At 45.7% G+C, this 20,024-nt stretch overlaps 1 protein-coding gene across 1 annotated transcript in view; it reads left to right on the top strand.

The window, feature by feature from the left end:
* The window catches only part of LOC139309899 (vomeronasal type-2 receptor 26-like), a 34,981-nt gene extending 24,234 nt beyond the window's left edge, over nucleotides 1–10,747 (top strand). Inside the window, exons 6-8 of the mRNA XM_070934086.1 lie at nucleotides 2,911–3,120; nucleotides 5,862–5,988; nucleotides 9,843–10,747. Of these exons, the coding sequence (XP_070790187.1) occupies nucleotides 2,911–3,120; nucleotides 5,862–5,988; nucleotides 9,843–10,747 (1,242 nt within the window). The remainder of the gene's footprint in view (nucleotides 1–2,910; nucleotides 3,121–5,861; nucleotides 5,989–9,842) is intronic.
* The last annotated feature ends 9,277 nt before the right edge of the window (nucleotides 10,748–20,024 follow it).

The following is a 20,024-nucleotide window of genomic DNA, read 5'->3' as shown; positions in this document are numbered from 1 at the left end:
TTGAAAGTTCTTGTTTTGTAGATTATTTTAGCCAAAATAATATTTTTCAATGGTAACATATTCTAGATTCGTGAAAAGAATCCCAGCGGATTATCTTACTTACAGTCTACATAGAATCTCATAGAGACTACTAACATTAACTAACCACTTTATTAAAGCACTGCAAACATATTAGCCAAAATGGTAAGAGCCACGGTGGCTCAGTGGTTAGAACGCAGTACTGCAAGCTATTCTGCTGACTGCTGGCTGGCTGCAATTTGGCAGTTTGATTCTCACCAGGCTCAAGGTTGCCTCAGCCTTCCATCCTTTTGAGGTGTGTAAAATGAAGACCCAGATTGTTGGGGGCAATAGGCTGACTCTGTAAGCCACTTAGAGAGAGCTGTAAAGCAATGTGAAGTGGTCCTATTGCTGTTGCTTTCCCCCCCCCGCCCCCCACCACCAACCTATTGGTGATATAATCTATCACAGAAGTCTCAAAGAGCAAGTCCTTCACCAGAACCTCCTACTGTCTGGGTTATTCAAGAAGTATCCCAATTGGTGGTATTTACTCGAGAAAACTTCAGCACCTGGAATAATGGTTAAATAAGTACCTTATAACCCACAGACTTCTATTTGTGAAGCTCTAGAGATAAAAGGTGTAACATATCTATTATCTCAATGTTAATTGTTTATATATTTATTTTATTATAATTAATTGTTTATTTATTTATTTTATTTTATTTAGTTTGTCAAACATGTACGACATAACAGGAAGAAGTATAAACATTGATATTAATACAGGAAATGGGAACAAATTAATGGGGAGAGTAGGAGAGGGACGGAAGGCACGCTGGTGCACTTATGCAAGCCCCTTACAGACCTCTTAGGAATGGGGTGAGGTCAACAATAGACAGTTTAAGGTTAAAGTTAGGGGGGGTTGAGGATGTAACAACAAGTAGTGCATTCCAGGCATTGACCACTCTATTCTTGAAGTCGTATTTTCTGCAATCAAGTTTAGAGCAGTTGACCATGAGTTTGTATCTATTCTCTGCTCATGTACTAATGAAGTAGTCATTGACAGGTAGGACGTTCTAGCAGATAATTTTGTGTACCACGTTTGGGTCAGACCATAAGCAGTGTAGTTCTACTATATGAAATATACCATATTTATATTAATATGTATAGGAAAGAGTGAGATCAGTTTCTTAAACTGCACATTAGATGAAGCACCTTTTGGAATCTATACATTAAACCAATATATTTTCTTTGCAATCAGAATTTTAAAACATACTTATAATATGAAACTGTAGTTGAACAAAAGAGTTCAGCCGGTATCCCCATATTTGGATCTCATGGTGGTAACTTGTAGTGATGATACAGAAATATTATTTGTAGTCTTTATGCTTTTATTTTATTCTTATTAATTTGTTTTTATTCCATTTTATATAAGGTTCTGCTTATTATATTATGTATCTTCATATGGGGTCTAATAACTGATCAACCACATACTATTCGATATGTTCCTAAGAACCAAGTTGGATGGATTAAAAGGTAACATTTGGAGTTGAACTGACCCCAAATATAACACAGAATTCTTCATAACTTTTTTTCAGACCAGTTATGAAATTGTTTCGGAGGCTCTGAGTGATAAAAGTCAATTCCCCTTTTTCCACCCGATGTTCCCCAAAGAAGGGATCCAATATCCCGGCATTGTCCAACTGCTCCTCCATTTCAGATGGACCTTGATTGGTCTCTTTGCTTCAGACACAGAAAATGGAGAGAATTTCATGAGGATTTTTACTCGCATGCTTGTCAGGAATGGGATTTGTGTTGTTATATCACAACGATTCTCAACAACTCGACTTACAGCACCCCTCAGGGATGCTGTCTCTAAGTGGAGACAAGTCAATGTCTTTCTGCACTCCATCGAACATGTTCCTCTTTTGGAGAGAATTATTCCTTTCCATTTAACATTTAGGCAGTTGTCTGGACCTATAGAAGGGAAAGTTTGGATCCTCACAGTCTTCGAGAAATATAACATGCAAATGATCAAAATTTTAAAGTACATACATAGTGTATGGATATTTTCTTTACAGGAAAAAAAAGATAATGCCATATATACCTTCCACTATGTAGACCCCCAATATCGAGATTGGTCTTTCCACTGTTCTTTTTCAAAGCATGCCTTTTCTGTCAAAGGTCGGAGAAGATGCACCCAGAAAGCATCAATGGAGAATAAAAAAGGTGCTTTGTGGATTAAAACTAAAGTAAAAGTTTTCAGTATCGTGAGGACTCTGACCCATGTCTTGAATGCTGCATATGCCTCCAGATCCAGGAGGAGAAGACAGAAGGACAAAGAGAAGTTGAGGACTTCAAGGCTGCAGCCATGGCAGGTATTGGATCCCAATATACCTTGATATTACAGACTGAAAATTTTCTTCCCCTTCGGGGCTCTCAGGTTGCCTTCATGCTGACCTTCCTCCTCCTCTGATTCAGCTGCTGGAGGGGCCGGTGGCTGGCAGGCCACAACAAATGTCTTTTTCTCCCCCTGTTGTTCAATTTATTTGTCATTTACTCTAGAATCTTCCCTATAATTGGCCAATTGTGTTAAGTATATTTTCTCAATAATATTTTGTCAGTCTGTGATTGACTTTTTTTTTTTTTTTGGTTCACTTATGGAAATAACACCTGTTCTAAATAAGCATATTTGCAACTGGTAAAACTGTAAAGATTCAAATTTGAATAGACCATGAAGGACAGAGGTGTCCATCACGTACAGGTCACACACACACACCAGCTCAGCAAAGGCAAAAAATGTCATGATATGTCACAATACGTCACGTGACGTGACGTGATTGAGTTTGACATCCCTGATATAGGATAAGAAACCAAAGTTTCTGCTTTTAAAATTCATGGACTTTTCCATTCTAGCTTCATCCCTTTATGAAGAAGAGTGGATTTTGTAATATTTCCCTTTGGAAATTGTACGTGGATCAAAATGGAGATATAGCTGCAGATCTGGACATCGTGAGCGGGTTTAGATCCAAAGATTACCTCATCAAAGGCAAACTGGGGAGTTTTGAAAAAAAGGGACTTTTTGTCAACCAAGATGCTCTTCAACAGCTAACGTCGCTCAACAAGGTGAGAAAAATATTGGTGTCTTTTCTCTATTGTCCAAAGATGTAACACCTTTTTCAACCAAGCTAAGCATAGTCAAATTTTATGGTCAAATGAATCCACATGAAACTGATGAGAGGGGCCCTCAGGTGCTTGGATTGTGATTGTGATAGCCTTGCTTCTTTCTTGGCAAAGAAGAAAGCAATTTTGTTTAGTAGTTTCTGAATTTGGTGTCAGACTGAATCCAATGAAATTCAGTCAGAACCAGGGTGAAATCCAAGCAGTTCAGACAGGTTCGGGGGAATCACTAGGGATTATTGGCATTGGTTCACCGAACTGGTAGTAATTACGTCTCCTTAGCCCCACCCATGCCTGGCCAGTTGCCGCTCACCTCTTTGCATCCATGCATCAGGCATTGTATACATCTAATCAGCAGCAGCAGCAGCTACCTGTAGACCTGGGGGCTGCTGAGTCTCCCTCTGAGAACCAATGGACAGCCCAGGCTCTGCCTCTGTCTATCTCTCTCTCTCTGTCAGCTCCATTCCTTCTTCCCTCTTGGAGCCCTCAGGCTGCCTTGATGCTGACCCTGACTCCCACACCTCCTCCTCCTCTGATTGGTCGGCGGCCAACAGGCCACAACAGTAATGTTTTAAGCAGACCATAGTTATCCAGAATGATCCATTCCTCTCTACACATGGATAGAGCAACCTGACTTCTGTTCCTAAAAAGGGGGTCCAAGGATTTCAGTTCACATGAAATCATAGTGACTGTTGTGATATGAGATAATGCCCTTACTCAGAACAATTGAAATAAGACTTTGATCCAAAGAAAAGTTTTTCCTCATATCAGAAGTCATGAGTGACAATTTGAAAGGATATGCTACCAGTACTTAGATTTCGCTTTTGGCTTGTAAGAAGGCACTTCCATCTGAAAAGTTCTTGAGTGCAATTTTTATCTTGATTGTTGGATTCTAAAGTCTCTCTGGGCAAAAAAAGGAGGATCCAAATTTAAGTAATAATAAACATAGGTTACTTTTTCCATGCCAGTTGATGTCACCAAATTGAAGTTATTAAACAAGTTTTTGAAGGGAATAAAGTTTTGAAGTTTTTGTGGGTGGTTTTTTTTTTTTTTTTTTTTTTTGATATCTAGCTGGGCCTTAGAAACATCTCTTTCTGTCACAAGAGTCAGGCTCAGGTCCCACTTCCGGCAGCAAAAGATATTTGACTTACCCTGTTTAAGGATCACCTTCTCATGATCTCATATCCATCTTAAACAGGGTGTACTTCAAAAATTTTAGCAAGAGGTTCTCTTCCCAGTTGTTGGGTGGGTGTGATCATGGTGGTCATGGCCTAGTCAGCCCTCCTGAACAACAGCAGGGGGGGCTTTTCTTGATCCTCCAGGAAGGCGAAAATGGCCTCCTCAGACTCCGGAGGCCCATTTTTCAACCTCCCCAAACCTTCGTACACACCCTGCACGTACCTGCATCCCAAACAGGCCACATGGGGACTCCTGGGAGTGGCGGAGTGGGGTGGGTGGGGCCAGACAGGAGTGGGATTTGGGGGTTCTCTGCACAGAATCTTTGCTAGAGCTTCTCCCAAACACCTGCAAACCCCCAGCAGCCGACCCTGATCTTACATCACAACAGTTCCAGAAATTAAGCAGTCAGTTTTAGTCTTATTTCACTAGCATGGCAGCCACATGACTTGAGGAAATAAATATATAAAGAAACCAATAACATTCCCTTTAAGGTTGACAGCCCTTATTTGGAAGCACCTTTTGTTTTGTAGCTTTAGTAGGAAACTGTTTTGAACCCCTTTCAAAGGGCTTTACAATGTTTTATATAGTCCTTAAGAATTTTTTGCAACTCCTACTAGTGAGAAGTTGTTTTTTTTAATCACAGTTTTAAATTGGAAAAAAAATTGTTTTTGGAAAACAATTTAATGGAGTAAAAATATTAATACATTTATAAATTTAATTTAAATTTAGAATCAATCAATTTATTACAGTCTTAGACCAGAGACCAGAACAAATAAAAACGCTCAGTAAATACATGTATATATATGTTTGCGATGAATCCCCAGTGCTGCTGTGCAGAATCTGGCCACATGCGCTGTAGTTATGTTCATCCTTAAGCAGCCGCTGAAGATAGGAAGAATCGGAACAGCCAGGATACCTACCAGTAGCAGTTATTGGCAAAATATGCTTTTTCCTAATCTCTGTATAAAAGGAACATCTAAGGAGCATGTGACCCACAGTCCTGAGTTGCAGGAACAGAGTTTTCAATCAATGATATCCTTTAATATTTGACGTACAGGTCGGCCGATGGAAGGACATGGCACTGTGGTAGCAAAAAATGCTAAATTTAACAATGAAAATTTACAATTAAATTAAATACAATTTAATATGAATAGATAATCGTACTTGAATGTCATGGATACCTGAAGAATGGAGGAATGCATGTTCAGATGGCTATAAGGAGGAAGCCACTGGTTGTCATTTAATGCTTAAATATTTTTTCAGTTCAATCCTCCCAGATTTATTAAGTAGAAAAGTACGTTATTGCAAAGGGATCTGCCAGAAGGAAAGGTGAGGAAGTAAATGAAGAAACCACAAGTTCTTATGGTCATTTGGAATTAGTTAGAAATTTTATATTCATCTAAGTGAGGTCCATGGTGTACTGGATTAATATTTAAATTGATCTCTATCCTCCATGGCTGGTCAGTCCTAACATGTTTTCTTTGGAATTCCTTATTTGCCTGCTTTAGAGTTTCCCTGAATCCAAATGTGTGGAAAATTGTCGTCCTGGATTTGTCAAGCAGGCTCGAGAAGGAGAGCCGGTTTGCTGCTACGACTGCATTCCTTGTCCAAAGGGGACCATCTCCACTCAGGAAGGTGGGTAACTCTGCAGGAAGAATGCTGGATTCATCCAGAGCATCTAGATCCAGAAGCATGTTGAAGACACATTTAATTTTCAATACGTTGCTGGTTTTTTTCCCCCATAATCGGAGTAATAAGAAAAAGATCTGAAGGATAAGATTGGAAGAAATAGGAGGACATAGTGGATTCTGCAAGGTTACTTATACCAGGGAAAATCTCTCTTCTACTTGTCAGTTTAGAAGTGTCCTGTCATCTTACCTTTACGAGGAACATCTGAATTCTTTGAAATGTGAAAAATGGTTTCAGATCAGTGGTGGGATTTTACTGGTTCGGACCAGTTCGGGTGGACCATTAGCTCCAAATTTCAGCCATGAGCGAACCGGTTCCATCTTTCAAGTGGGCCCACCTGCCTGCCCCTGCTTTATACTCACCTATCTTTGAGCTTCTGAAGACCAGCGGATTGGGGCCACAGAGTGGACTGCCATTCCTCAGCTGTTTTCCTTGCTCTAAGCAACACGGAAGTTCACTTTTCTACAAACTGCACACACGCAAGCAGCAAACCAGTCTAAGCCTGTTCATCTTATAGTTTCAATTTTATTGGATATTAAACAGTGAAATACAAACACTTACGCACACACACAAGAAATCCAGTTGTGATTCTAATAGGAAAAAAAGCTTTACATTCACTTTTGAGATTAAAAGCAACCAGATATAATAGAAAGGAAGAGGAAAAAAATTAATAAAGAACAATCTACATAATATGCATTTATACCAATGTGAAGTTCATTAAGTCTTTAAAAGGATTATTAAATCTTGAGAGTATGGAAATAGATTATTTCATCTTTTCATTTTTAGAAGATGAAGTCATTACAGAAAGAGGTCACAATCTCAGTTTCTGTTCTTGTATTAGTTCAGGAATCAATCTTTTTTTTTTTTTTACATCAAATCATTTTGATATGAAGTGACTTTGGTCAGAATGCGCTTAAACCAACAATGAAAGATTTTACAAAACAAACCTAAAGCATGTAACAGAAATAATAAAGATAGAAAAAGCCAGCTACATCAGCATGTTACATGTGATGCAACCAGTGCATGGGATCCCTATCATGCACTGGGGTCCCCAGTTCTGTTGAAAGAATCACATATTAAGGAATTTTTAGAGGGGCTCAAGGATTGCAGCTAATTTCACACTTGGGGGATTTAATGCCTATTTCCAGCAATGGGCCCATCATCTTCTGTCTTGAAGGACACCCTCTTCTCAAGAGGCTCACCATGGACCTCAGCATGAAAGACCAGAGCAGATATAGACTAGACTAGACTAGACTAGACTAAGCTAGGCTAGGCTAGGCTAGGCTAGGCTAGGCTAGGCTAGGCTAGGCTAGGCTAGGCTAGGCTAGGCTAGGCTAGACTAGACTAGACTAGACTAGACTAGAATAGAATAGAATAGAATAGAATAGAATAGAATAGAATAGAATAGAATAGAATAGAATAGAATAGAATAGAATAGAATAGAATAGAATAGAATAGAATAGAATAGAATAGAATAATAGAGTTGGAAGGGACCTTGGAGCAGTGCTGAAATTCAAAATTTCTACTACCGGTTCTGTGGGCGTGGCTTGGTGGGTGTGGTGTGGTGTGGCTTTGTTGGTGTGGCAGGGGAAGGATATTGCAAAATCTCCATTCCCACCCCACTCTGGGGCCACCCAGAGGTGGTATTTATCAGTTCTTCGAACTACTCAAAATTTCTGCTACCGGTTCTCCAGAACCTGTTAGAACCTGCTGGATTTCACCCCTGCCTTTGAGGTCTTCTAGTCCAACCCCCTGCTTAGGCAGGAAACCATACACCACTTCAGAGAAGTGGTTATCCAACATCTTCTTAAAAATTTCCAGTGTTGGAGCATTCACAACTTCTGGAGGCAAGTTGTTCCACTGATTAAATGTTCTAAATGTCAGGAAATTTCTCCTTAGCTCTAATTGCTTCTCTCCTTGATTAGTTTCCCCCCATTGCTTCTTATTCTACCCTCAGGTGCTTTGGAGAAGAGTTTTACTCCCTCTTGATAGACATGCCCCAGATTGGTTCCCTAAAATATTGCCACGTCATTGGTCTTTTGAAGCCTGCTTTTTCTGTTGGAACTCATGCCCTATTGCACACCTTCTTCCTAGAATTCCAACAGGCAACCAGCCTTCTGAAATTCTGGAAAAGTTCCTCTCCCAAATTTTGAGATAAAGTGCAGGATAAGAATGTGGCGTGTGGCATCAGTTAAAGTGGTTGTGACTCTGAGTATTTCTCTTTTGGATCTTATTTCTTCTTGTTATTTATTTATTTATTTATTATTTATTTATTAATCAAATTTCTATACCGCCCTACTCCCGAAGCACTCAGGGCGGTGAACAGCCAAGATAAAATATAGATAATCCAAATATTTAAAAAGTCCCTTAAAATTATTAAATATTTCGGCCGAAACACAGATTAAAACACCCAATTTATAAAATCACAAATTAAAAATTTAAAAAATTTAAAAGATGGGAGTTAGGCCAGGCCAGCTTGCTGAAATAGAAAAGTTTTGAGAGCACGGCGAAATGTGCGCAGGTCCAGGATCTTCCGTATCTCTGGGGGGAGCTCGTTCCAGATGGTAGGTGCCCCCACAGAGAAGGCTCTCCCCCTGGGGGCCGCCAGTCGACACTGTTTGGCCGAAGGCACCCTGAGGTGCCCCTCTCTATGGGAGCGTACTGGTCGGTGAGAGGCTATTGGTAGCAGAAGGCGGTCTCGTAGATACCCCAGTCCGATGCCATGGAACGCTCTAAAGGTGGTAACCAAAACCTTGAAGCGCACCCGGAAGACCACCGGGAGCCAGTGCAGCTCGCGCAGGAGGGAGGTCACATGGGAGCGCCACGTCGCTCCCATAACCACCCGCGCGGCCGCATTCTGGACCAGCTGGAGCCTCCGGGTGCTCCTCAAGGGGAGCCCCATGTAGAGAGCATTGCAGTAGTCCAAGCGGGAAGTAACGAGAGCATGAGTGACCGTATTTAACGAGTCCCGATCCAGAAAGGGACGCAACTGGCGAATCAGGCGGACCTGATAAAAAGTCCCCCTGGCCATGGCCGTCATGTGCTCTTCTAAAGACAGCCGTGAGTCCAGGAGGACACCCAAGTTGCTAACCCTCTCCGTGGGGGCCAGTGACTCGCCCCCAATAGTCAGCGATGGCACCAACTGACTATATCGGGATGTCGGAAACCACAGCCACTCGGTCTTGGATGGGTTGAGCCTGAGTCTGTTTCTCCCCATCCAGATCCGCACGGCCTCCACGCACCGGGACATCACTTCAAGGGCATCATTGGGGTGGTCCGGGGTGGAGATGTACAGCTGAGTATCATCAGCGTACTGGTGGTACTTCACCCCGAAACCACGGATGATCTCACCCAGCGGCTTCACATAAATGTTGAACAGAAGGGGCGAGAGGACCGACCCTTGTGGCACCCCACATACAAGGGGCCTCGGGGTCAACCTCTACCCCCCTGTCAACACAGACTGTGACCGGTCAGAGAGAAAGGAGGAGAACCACCATAGAATGGTGCCCCCCACCCCTAACTCCTCTAGCCGGTGCAGCATGATACCATGGTCGATGGTATCAAAAGCCGCTGAGAGATCTAATAGGACCAGGACAGAGGAACAGGGGTTTGCTGGCTCTAAGCTGCCCAAAGTTTGCTTTAAAAAGGTCAGCCAGACGAATGTTTTATATATGTATGCAGCCTCCTATTTACGATTTGCTATGGAGTTCCTGTCTCTCAGTATCAGTTGTCATCCAAAGGTCTTTCTTGAGATGTGAAAGGAGAGACTATAAAAGCAATATTACTTTCTGTTTTGTCAGATACTGAAAAATGCACCCAGTGCCCAGATGATCAATATCCAACTGAGAACCGAATCCAATGTATCCGCAAAAGAATAACCTTCCTGTCCTATGAAGAAACTCTCAGCATCATCCTGATCTCCTTTGCCCTAATCTTGTTCCTAACCACAGATTTTGTTTTAATCATATTCCTTCAATACCGAGAAACTCCCATTGTCAAAGCCAACAACCGGGACCTCTCCTACACCCTCCTGGTCTCCCTCCTGCTCTGTTTCTTATCCTCCTTGTTCTTTATTGGCCGACCAAGGAAAGCCTCCTGCCTTCTCCGACAAGCAGTCTTCAGCATTGTCTTCTCAATAGCTGTGTCTTCTGTGTTGGCCAAAACGATCACAGTGGTATTGGCTTTCCTGGCTTCAAAACCAGGAAACAGGATGAGAAGGTGGTTGGGGAAGAGCTTGGCCAACTCCATCATCCTTTCTGGTTCTGGTGTCCAGGTTGTCATTTGTGCCTTGTGGCTGGGAATTTCTCCCCCATTCCCTGACTCTGACCTCCACTCCCAGCCTGAGGAGATCATCCTTCAGTGCAATGAAGGCTCCATCACCATGTTTTATGTTGTCCTTGGTTATACGTATTTCCTAGCCACCATTTGCTTCACTGTGGCTTTTTTGGCAAGGAACCTGCCTGGGGCCTTCAATGAAGCTAAGCTGATCACTTTCAGCATGCTGGTTTTCTGCAGTGTCTGGGTCTCCTTCCTCCCCGCCTACCTGAGCACCAAAGGAAAGTCTATGGTAGTCGTGCAGATCTTCTCCATCTTGGCCTCCAGTGCTGGGCTGCTGGGCTGCATCTTCTTTCCCAAATGCTACATCCTCCTCCTGAGGCCAGATCTAAATACAAAGGAACACCTAATGACAAAAGTAGGGAAATAATAGTGAAACTGTTTTTAGGCTCATAACGTTTTATTTTTCATTACCGTTTTTGGTGTGCTTGTATTCTTCCTTTGCATAAATTGGACAATTAAGGTTATTAAAACACAAATTAATAGAAATATGAAGCATTTAAGAGTTATCAAATTATAATACAATATAAACTTCAAACAGTAAAATAACTGAATAATTCAAATTTTCATTCAGCCAGAGATGGACAGGGTAGGAAATAATAAAATAATAAAAAAATAAGTTATTTTAACATGAGACACATTTCCCCCCAAAGAAGTGAGAAAGTGTATGTTATTATTTATTTATTTATTATTGCGATTTATATGCCGCCATTCTCCCGAGGGACTCAGGGGTGCTTACAAAAACAATATCCAATACAAATCACAATAAAATTAAAATCAACAACGCAATTAAAACAATTTAAAATTATAACAATGTACACCCATAACGGATCAGTTAAGTTGACGGAAGAGCCATGTTTTCAACTCACGACGGAAGGAAAGGAGGTCGGGGGCTGTCCTGAGCTCGGTGGGCAAATCATTCCAGAGGGTCGGGGCTCCCACAGAGAATGCTCTCCTCCTGGGGACCATCAGCCGACATTGTTTGGCTGAAGGCACCCTGAGGTAGCCCACTCTGTGAGAGTGCACAGGACGGTGGGAGAGCAGCTGGAGATGGTCCTGCAAGTACCCTGGGCCTAAGCCATGAAGGGCTTTATAGGTAAGCACCAGCACCTTGAAACGAATCCGGAATGCCACCAGCAGCCAGTACAGCTCACGCAGGAGCAGTGTTACACGGGAGTATCGAGAAGCCCCCGTAATTACCCGCGCGGCCGCATTCTGCACTAGCTGGAGCCTCCGGATGCATCCCAAGGGCAGCCCCATGTAGAGGGTGTTACAGTAGTCCAACCTAGAGGTAATGAGGGCGTGAGTGACCATGGCGAGGGCATCCCGGTCTAGAAAAGGGCACAACTGGCACACAAGACGCATCTGTGCAAAGGCCCCCATGGTTACGGCCGTCAGATGGTCATCCAAGGACAGCCGAGAATCCAGGAGGACGCCCAGATTGCGAACCCTATCGGAGGGTGTAAGAGTCTTCCCCCCCACCCCCGATCATTAAAGTTGGAACCTCCAGATCCCGAGATGCCGGCATCTACAGCCTCTCAGTCTTGGAAAGGTTGAGTCTGAGTCTGTTCCTCCCCATCCAAATCCGCACCGCTTCCAGGCAATGGGACATCACGGAAAGGGCATCACTAGGGTGGTCAGGGGTGGAGATGTAAAGCTGGGTATCATCAGCATATTGATGATACCTCACCCCAAAACCGTGAATGATCTCACCCAGCGGTTTCATATAGATGTTAAAGAGCAGGGGAGAGAGAACCGATCCCTGAGGCACCCCACAAGTGAGGGGCCTCCAGGAGGATCCCTGATCCCCCCCGCCCAAACAAACTGCAAGTGACCAGAGAGGTAGGAGGAGAACCGCCGCAAAACAGTGCCTCCTATCCCTATCTCTCTGAGCCACTGCAGCAGGATACCATGGTCGATGGTATCGAAAGCCGCTGAGAGGTCAAGAAGGACCAGGATGGAGAAGCAACCCCATCCCTGGCCCGCCAGAGATCATTTACTAGAGTGACCAATGCCTTTTCCGTGCTATGATCATGCCTGAAACCAGATTGGTAAGGATCGAGGTAGTCTGTTTCCTCCAGGAATTGAGGGAATTGCTATGCCACCACGGACTCAACAACCTTCGCTAAAAAGCGAGGTTGGAGACTGGACAATAGTTGTTAAAAACGTCAGGGTCCAGGCTAGGCTTCTTAAGGAGGGGCCGAACCACCGCCTCTTTGAGTGCAGCAGGGAAGACCCCTTCCCTTAACGAAGTGTTGGCAACAGCCCGGATCCAGTCTCCAGTCACCTCTCTGGCTGCAGAAACAAACCAGGAGGGACAAGGGTCCAATAAACACATGGAGGACCCTAGCCGACCCATAATCCTGTCCACGTCATCCAGCAAAACAGGCTCAAACTCAACCCAGATGTTCCCATCAAGACTATCCCCTGTCTCCTCAACGGACTCTGTCCAGTCAGAGTCCAACCCAGTGTCAGGTTTCGGTGCTATCTTGAATAAACTTCATTCTCAAGCGCAGGCTGTCTAATGAAACATTTTATTTTTAAGCATAGCAGACTCCGACATTTCTGACTCAATTTGCAGCCAAACTGGCCCCTCCTTCCAACCCCCTCCTCTTCCGCTCTCCAGCCCCAACGTCCCATTGGCCATCATACAGATCCATCTCTACATCCCGGCACGTTCTTTTCACAGGAATGCAGCCCCCCACCCTCGTCTCCCAGGAAACCCTATCTGTATATACAGAACTAGGTAAAAGTTCATCTCAGCAATAAATCAAGCTTCCGCTCTTTCTGCTTCAACTTGTTATGTCAGCGCTGGAAGAAAGCCTAATTTGGAACGCTGACATCCGGCCCCTCTCCCTTCACTTCTGCAACATCACCTATCCCATAGGGAAAACACAACAAGATTAGTCTCATCAGCCCCTCCCTGGCTGTGCACCCCCCCCTCCCGGCTTTCCCGGGTGGTCTGCATGGAATTTTGCTATAAGGCGATCAGCTTGGATGTTTGCGCTCTTCACCCAGGAAGCCTCCGACAATGGGTAACCCTTCCATTTAATTAAGTACTGAAGGCGCCCCCTGTGCCATCTTGAATCAAGAATCCGCTGCACTTCGTAGTGCGTTTGGCCCCCAACAACCAGGGGCCCAGGGGGTTCACGTGGCGTTGGCCTTAAAGTAGACCCCACTACAGGTTTTAGAAGGCTACTGTGAAAAACGGGGTGAATTTTCCCCAAAAGCCGTGGCAACTGCAATTGCACTGTAACGGGGTTGATTATTTTTATTATAGGAAATGGTCCTATAAATTTTGGGCCCAATTTCCTGCTCGGGAGTCTAAGTCTCAAGTACTTGGTGGAGAGGTAAACTTTCTCTCCTAGCTGAAATGGTCTTTGGGGAGTTCGGTGCTTGTCTGCTTGGTCCTTATAAGATTGAGCCGCCTTTGCCAGCGCCCTCTTAACATTTTCCCACGTTTGTCTCAACATTGCCATCCAGTCGGTCAAACTGACTGAGGAAGGGGGCTCCCTCGGGTATTCTGGCATGGGAACAAAATCCATGCCACTCACTATTTTGAACGGGGTTAGCCCCGTGCTGCTGTGGACAGCATTATTATATGCAACCTCCGCAAAAGATAGGAGGTCTGCCCAATTGGACTGCTGGTAGTCGACGTAGCATCTTAAATACTGTTCTATCATAGCGTTCAGTCTTTCTGCCCCCCCATTGGTGCTCGGGTGAAATGCTGAGCTGAGCCCTTGGGATGAACCTATGGACCGTAGAAACTCCCTCCAGAACTTTGCTGTGAACTGGACCCCTCTGTCGGAAATGATTCTCCTGGGGACTCCATGTAGGCGGTAAATGTGTTTCAGGAACAGTTTGGATAACTGACGGGCTGAAGGCAGTCCACTACAAGGAATGAAGTGTGCCTGTTTGGAGAATAAGTCTATTACAGTCCAGATCACTGTATTTCCACTGCTCCTCGGTAGGTCTACTATAAAGTCCATTGCAATCTCCTCCCATGGTCTTGTTGGCTCAGCTACTGGTTGCAACAATCCAGGCGGGCACCCTGGCCTTGTCTTCATCGTGGCACAAATGGTGCAGCTTTTTACATAACTGTCTACGTCCTTTCTCATATGTGGCCACCAGAACTGCCTCCGTACTAGGTGCAGAGTCTTTAGGAACCCGAAGTGTCCTGCTGGTTTAACATCGTGGCACCTCTTGAGAATCAGGATGCGTAAACTCTGTGGGACATAGAGCTTTGTCCCCCTCCATGCTAGTTCATCTCTTTTTGTCAAGAGATGTTGATTGTCCCGATACCAGGGGTCTGTCAGCGTTTCATTTTTTAATTTTGCAGTTAAGTCACTTGCAAGTTGGCCTTGCTGGTCACGTCGTTGCCGTCTGGTGATCACTTGGGCCGCAGCTTGGGTGGAGGGGATGATGGCATTCACTACCTGCTCCCGCTCACTGTTGTATTGGGGCATCCGGGAGAGGGCATCAGCCAGGAAATTTCTCCCACCTGGGATGTGCTTAAGCTCGAAATTGAAACGATTGAAGTATTGTGCCCACCGCACTTGCCTGGGCGACAGTTTTCGTGGGGTTTTTAGGGCCTCTAGGTTTTTATGATCAGTCCAGACTTCAAATGGTTTCTGGCCTCCCTCTAGAAGGTGCCGCCAGGTCAACAAGGCCCACCTTACTGCAAACGCTTCCTTCTCCCACGCCGCCCATCGCCTCTCCGTATCGGTGAGTTTGCGGGAGGTGTAGGCGCAGGGTTGTAGATCCCCTTGGTTGTTCTTTTGGAGTAACACGGCTCCTACTGCCACATCACTTGCGTCTGCTTGGATGACAAAAGGCTGTTCTGGATCTGGGTGTTTTAAGACAGGTTCTTTCGCGAACAGTCCTTTTAGCGTCTCAAATGCCTGTTGGCAGGTCAGGTCCCACTGTAGGGGTTGTCCCGGGCGAGGTTTCATCGCTGGGCTTCCTGTCTTTAGGAGGTCTGTCAAAGGTTTGGCAATCTTCGCAAACGAGGGGATGAATTGTCTGTAGAAATTCGCAAAACCTAGAAAACTTTGCAGTTGTCTGCGGGTGCGAGGGGGCTGCCATTGTAGAACTGATTGGACCTTGGCTGGGTCCATCTCTATTCCCTCATTTGATACTCGGTAGCCCAGGTAGTCTAGCCGTGATTGGTGGAAATCGCATTTTGGCAGTTTGACATATAGGTTTGCCCGTAGCAGTTTTTCCAGTATTTGGCGGACGAGGGGTATATGTTCGTCTATGGTCTCCGTGTAGATAAGAATATCGTCCAGGTAGACGAGGACCCCTTTGTAAAGGTGTTCATGTAAGACTTCATTTATTAACTGCATGAACACTGCCGGGGCTCCTTGCAATCCAAAAGGCATTACTTTAAACTGGAAACTACCCAGGGGGCAGTTGAATGCTGTTTTCCATTCATCTCCTGCCCTTATGCGTACTCGGTAATAAGCTTCTCGAAGGTCTAGTTTGGTGAAAACCTTCCCTTTAGCTAGGTGGGCTAACATGTCTTTCATGAGGGGGAGGGGGTACAAGTTGTGTACGCAAACAGCATTGATACTTCGAAAGTCGACCACCAGTCTCATGGAGCCGTCCTTTTTCTCTTTAAACATGACCGGCGCCGCTACCCTTGGTTTCACTGGCTCAATAAATCCCCTTTGTAAGTTTTTGTCTATGTAGTCCCGCATTTCCTGCATTTCTCGGGGCGTCATAGCATACATTTTTGGTTTGGGTAGTTTCACTCCTGGGATAATCTCGATGGCACAATCGGTCTCGCGGTGGGGGGGCAGAATGTCACACTCGGCCTCGCTGAATACCCCTGCAAGGTCTTGGTACTCCCTTGGGATCTGGTTTGCGTTACAAGCAGTGGTGGGTGCGGCTGCCAATTGTTTTGCTGCACCTTCTGGGAGGGGCCCTTGTGTTGGTGGTGTTTTCTTCTGTAGTGGAGGGCTGCTTTGGGGTTTCAGCGTGGGAGGGAATTCTTCTGGTCGGGGCGGCAAGGGTTGGGGCCCCTTTGCTATTCTCAGCCTGCGGGTTCCCTCTTGCCACCAAATGATTGGGCCCCATTTGTCGAGCCATGAGAGTCCCAATATGACTGGTTCTGTCATCTTGGGGGCTATTATGAAGCGGATCGTCTCCCAGTGATCTGCGAGTTCTAGTCTCACGGGTTCAGTCAAATGTGTGGCATATGTTCCTCCCACTAAGGACCCATCAACTTGCTCGAAGCGAATTGGTTGTTTGAGCTGTTTAGCTCGGATTCCCAATTTTAGAACTGTGGGTAGGTTGATTAGGCACCGTGTGCTACCCGAGTCTATTAGGGCTTGGAAAGTCTCTTGGGCCCCTGTTTTGGGGGCTGTTAGGCGTATGGGGAAAAGAAAAGGGTGGACGGGTCCACTCACCATCGGGTCATCCTCGCCTTCGTCTTCCGTGTCATAGGGTTCGGGGAACTGATCTCTCTCATCTGGGATTCCTCTGGTTTCGGTCAGATGAGCGAAGAACTCAGGGATTCGGGGAGCTTCCTGCAGTACGTGGGTGACGCGCTTGGGCCCTCGTTCCGGCTGTGCTTTGGGTGGTGGATCGGGTCCCGGTCTAGGCGTTCCACATCTTGCTGCTATGTGGCCGCTTCCCCCACATCTGTAGCATTTCAGTGGGCTCCGTGGGGCAGTTGGTCTGTAGGAGGGCTGTGATGTTGGGGTTTCTCGTCTATTGAGTGGCCCCTGGTCTGGTCGGCCTCTCTCCTTTCCCTCTGGTGGTTTTGACGTGTCACTCGCCCGCAGCCCTCTGTCGACTTTTATCGCTACCCGGAACCATTCAGCGAGTCGGTTTGGGATGTCACGATAGGCAGTCACTTGGGAAATTCTTTTATCTAGGCTTGTTCTAAAAAAATACACCAGCAATCGCTCTGGTAGGGGAGGCAGTGTCCCAATGACTCTCCTGAATTCACGGATATGCTCTCTGATAGGCTTCCCCCTCTGCATTAGGTTTCTGAGCTCGTCTTCCACATAGGGGTCCTCCTCCTCCTCCTCATAATGGGCTCTCAATAGTTGCAAGAACCCATCTGCATCTTGTAGCTGGGGGGCCCTGTATTTGTAGAGTGATGCTGACCACTTCTTTGCTTCTCCCTCCAGCCCTTCCGAGATAGCATTCACTAGGGCTCTGGGGAAAGGGTAGAGGTGTCCGAACCGCTCTATGTATATCTCAGCTGAATCGAGGAATTGGGCAAGGTTGTCTGGGTCACCATCGAACTTCCCTCTGAACTGGGGTGGTTCCTCCCTCTCTGCCCTCTCCTCTCTGTGCTGAGCTCTGGAGGGCCAGCCTTGGATTTGGTAGTCCTTTGCCTCGTCTCTCATCCTGGGGTGGGGAGGTGCTGCCTTGTCTGGGCTTCGCTGCCATTCCCATCCCCAGCTCGCCCTTCCCAATTCACTTAGGGGTTTTTCTTTATCTTTTACCTTTGTATTTTCCAAGTTGGCTGGAATCACGACCGCTTCTGCTCCTCCCGTTTCTTGAAGCAGGCTTTCCTCCGAGGGCTTGGCTTCAGCCATAGTCCGCCCGACCAGATGTCTGGGAGGGAACGGGATGATTTAAACTCAGCCAGCCTGGATTTGGAGGAGAGTTTGGCTGTCTGTCAGGTTTCGGTGCTATCTTGAATAAACTTCATTCTCAAGCGCAGGCTGTCTAATGAAACATTTTATTTTTAAGCATAGCAGACTCCGACATTTCTGACTCAATTTGCAGCCAAACTGGCCCCTCCTTCCAACCCCCTCCTCTTCCGCTCTCCAGCCCCAACGTCCCATTGGCCATCATACAGATCCATCTCTACATCCCGGCACGTTCTTTTCACAGGAATGCAGCCCCCCACCCTCGTCTCCCAGGAAACCCTATCTGTATATACAGAACTAGGTAAAAGTTCATCTCAGCAATAAATCAAGCTTCCGCTCTTTCTGCTTCAACTTGTTATGTCAGCGCTGGAAGAAAGCCTAATTTGGAACGCTGACATCCAGCCTGGATCTGAGCGATTTTATCAGGCAGAAACTGTGCAAAGTCCTCAGCTCGGCCCTACAAGGAGTCCTCCCTCGCTCCCTGGTTAAAGAGAGAGTGGGTCACTCTAAACAGGGTGACTGGGCAGTTTTCTGCAGATGCAATGAGAGTGGCGAAATAATTACATTTCGCCACTTCCATCGCCACAAGATAAGACCTAATATAGGTTCTTAGTTGTGTTCGGTCAGATTCGGATCGGGAGGACCTCCAAACACCCTCCAGGCGTCTTTTCCAACATATGTTGCCTAAAATGGGATGAATATGGAAACCTAAATCTTTGAACACTTTCTCTCCTTCCCTTCCTCCCTCCCTCCCTCCTTCCCTCTCCTGTTCTTGAAAGTAGATGAGGGCAGTAAATCTAGATGTTAAGTACACCAGATGTCACTCCACCCCTCCCCGGTTGCAACACTCTAAATGACCTACACTAGTTATGTTGCACATGTTAGATTACATAATAGAATTTGCACCTCAGAATTTCAGGACTTGGTCTTGCGACATCACTGCTCTAACAGCCTTTCTGAACATAACTGAAAAGTAATGATCCAACAGCAAAACAGCATCTGGAAAGCTCAATAGCTTCTGTGAATATTTGATCCAGGGAAGACAAAGAAAACATCCTCATACCAGATTGGTCTTTTATCCAAAGAAGCCACATGATACTCTAGTCCCCAAAATGGAAAGCTTTCGGCATTGTGCTATGTGAATGGGAAAAGAATATATGCTAGATAATGCCAGGAGGATATTCCTGAAGCGTCACTATGCTGACTTAACTAGGGAGCTTCAGGGAGAGCCCACCTTCTCCAGGAGCTGCCAAGAGGAGAACTAGCTTTGCCACATCCAATGGTAGGGAACGAACGTTGTGTTCCTGAACATCCATTTTCGGGGCGCTGCGACTCCAATCCATGGACGGGTAGTATCTCCTAGTTGCTGGGCAGAACTGAGTGCTAATCACTTCCCATTGCTAGGCCACTCCCACCTCAACCAATCAGCTTCAGTCTTTTCTCACAAAGGCGCAGGAACAAGGTCAACTATGATAACTCCAACAAGGTCAATTAGACAATAACACAACAGGAAGCCGAATGGGTGGGTATGGATTGGAGTCGCAGCGCCCCGAAAATGGACATTCAGGAACACAATGTCTGTTTTCCATTGCACTGCTCCTCCAATCCATGGACGGGATGTTCCCAAGTTCAATTGCCAAGGGCGGGAGGCTGACTGGAATCCGCAGTCTGGGACGTGGCCACTTGTTGCAAAACTCTGCATCCAAAAGATGCATCCGACGAGGAATACTGATCAATTTTGTAGTGTCGGATAAAGGATGAATCAGACGCCCAAGAGGCTGCTCTACAGATTTCAGACACCGAAGCATTCGTAGACCAAGCAGCTGACGCAGCCGCACTTCGAGTTGAATGAGCGTAAATTTTTGTTGGACGAGGATGTGCTCTTGCATCGTAGGCCATTGTGATGCAAGCCTTAATCCACCTGGCAATAGTATTAGACGACACCTTCCTCCCCATCGAAGGAGGAGTGAAAGACACAAGTAAGGACTCAGTCTGTCGAAAAGACTCAGTACGTTTGATATAGTGCAGGAGGGCACG

The sequence above is a fragment of the Pituophis catenifer genome, unplaced genomic scaffold (genome assembly GCF_029215685.1).
Source record: "Pituophis catenifer annectens isolate HBS135680 unplaced genomic scaffold, rPitCat1.0.hap2 SCAF_2, whole genome shotgun sequence".
Lineage (NCBI taxonomy): Eukaryota > Metazoa > Chordata > Lepidosauria > Squamata > Colubridae > Pituophis > Pituophis catenifer.
This window is presented reverse-complemented; position numbering and strand designations above follow the sequence as displayed.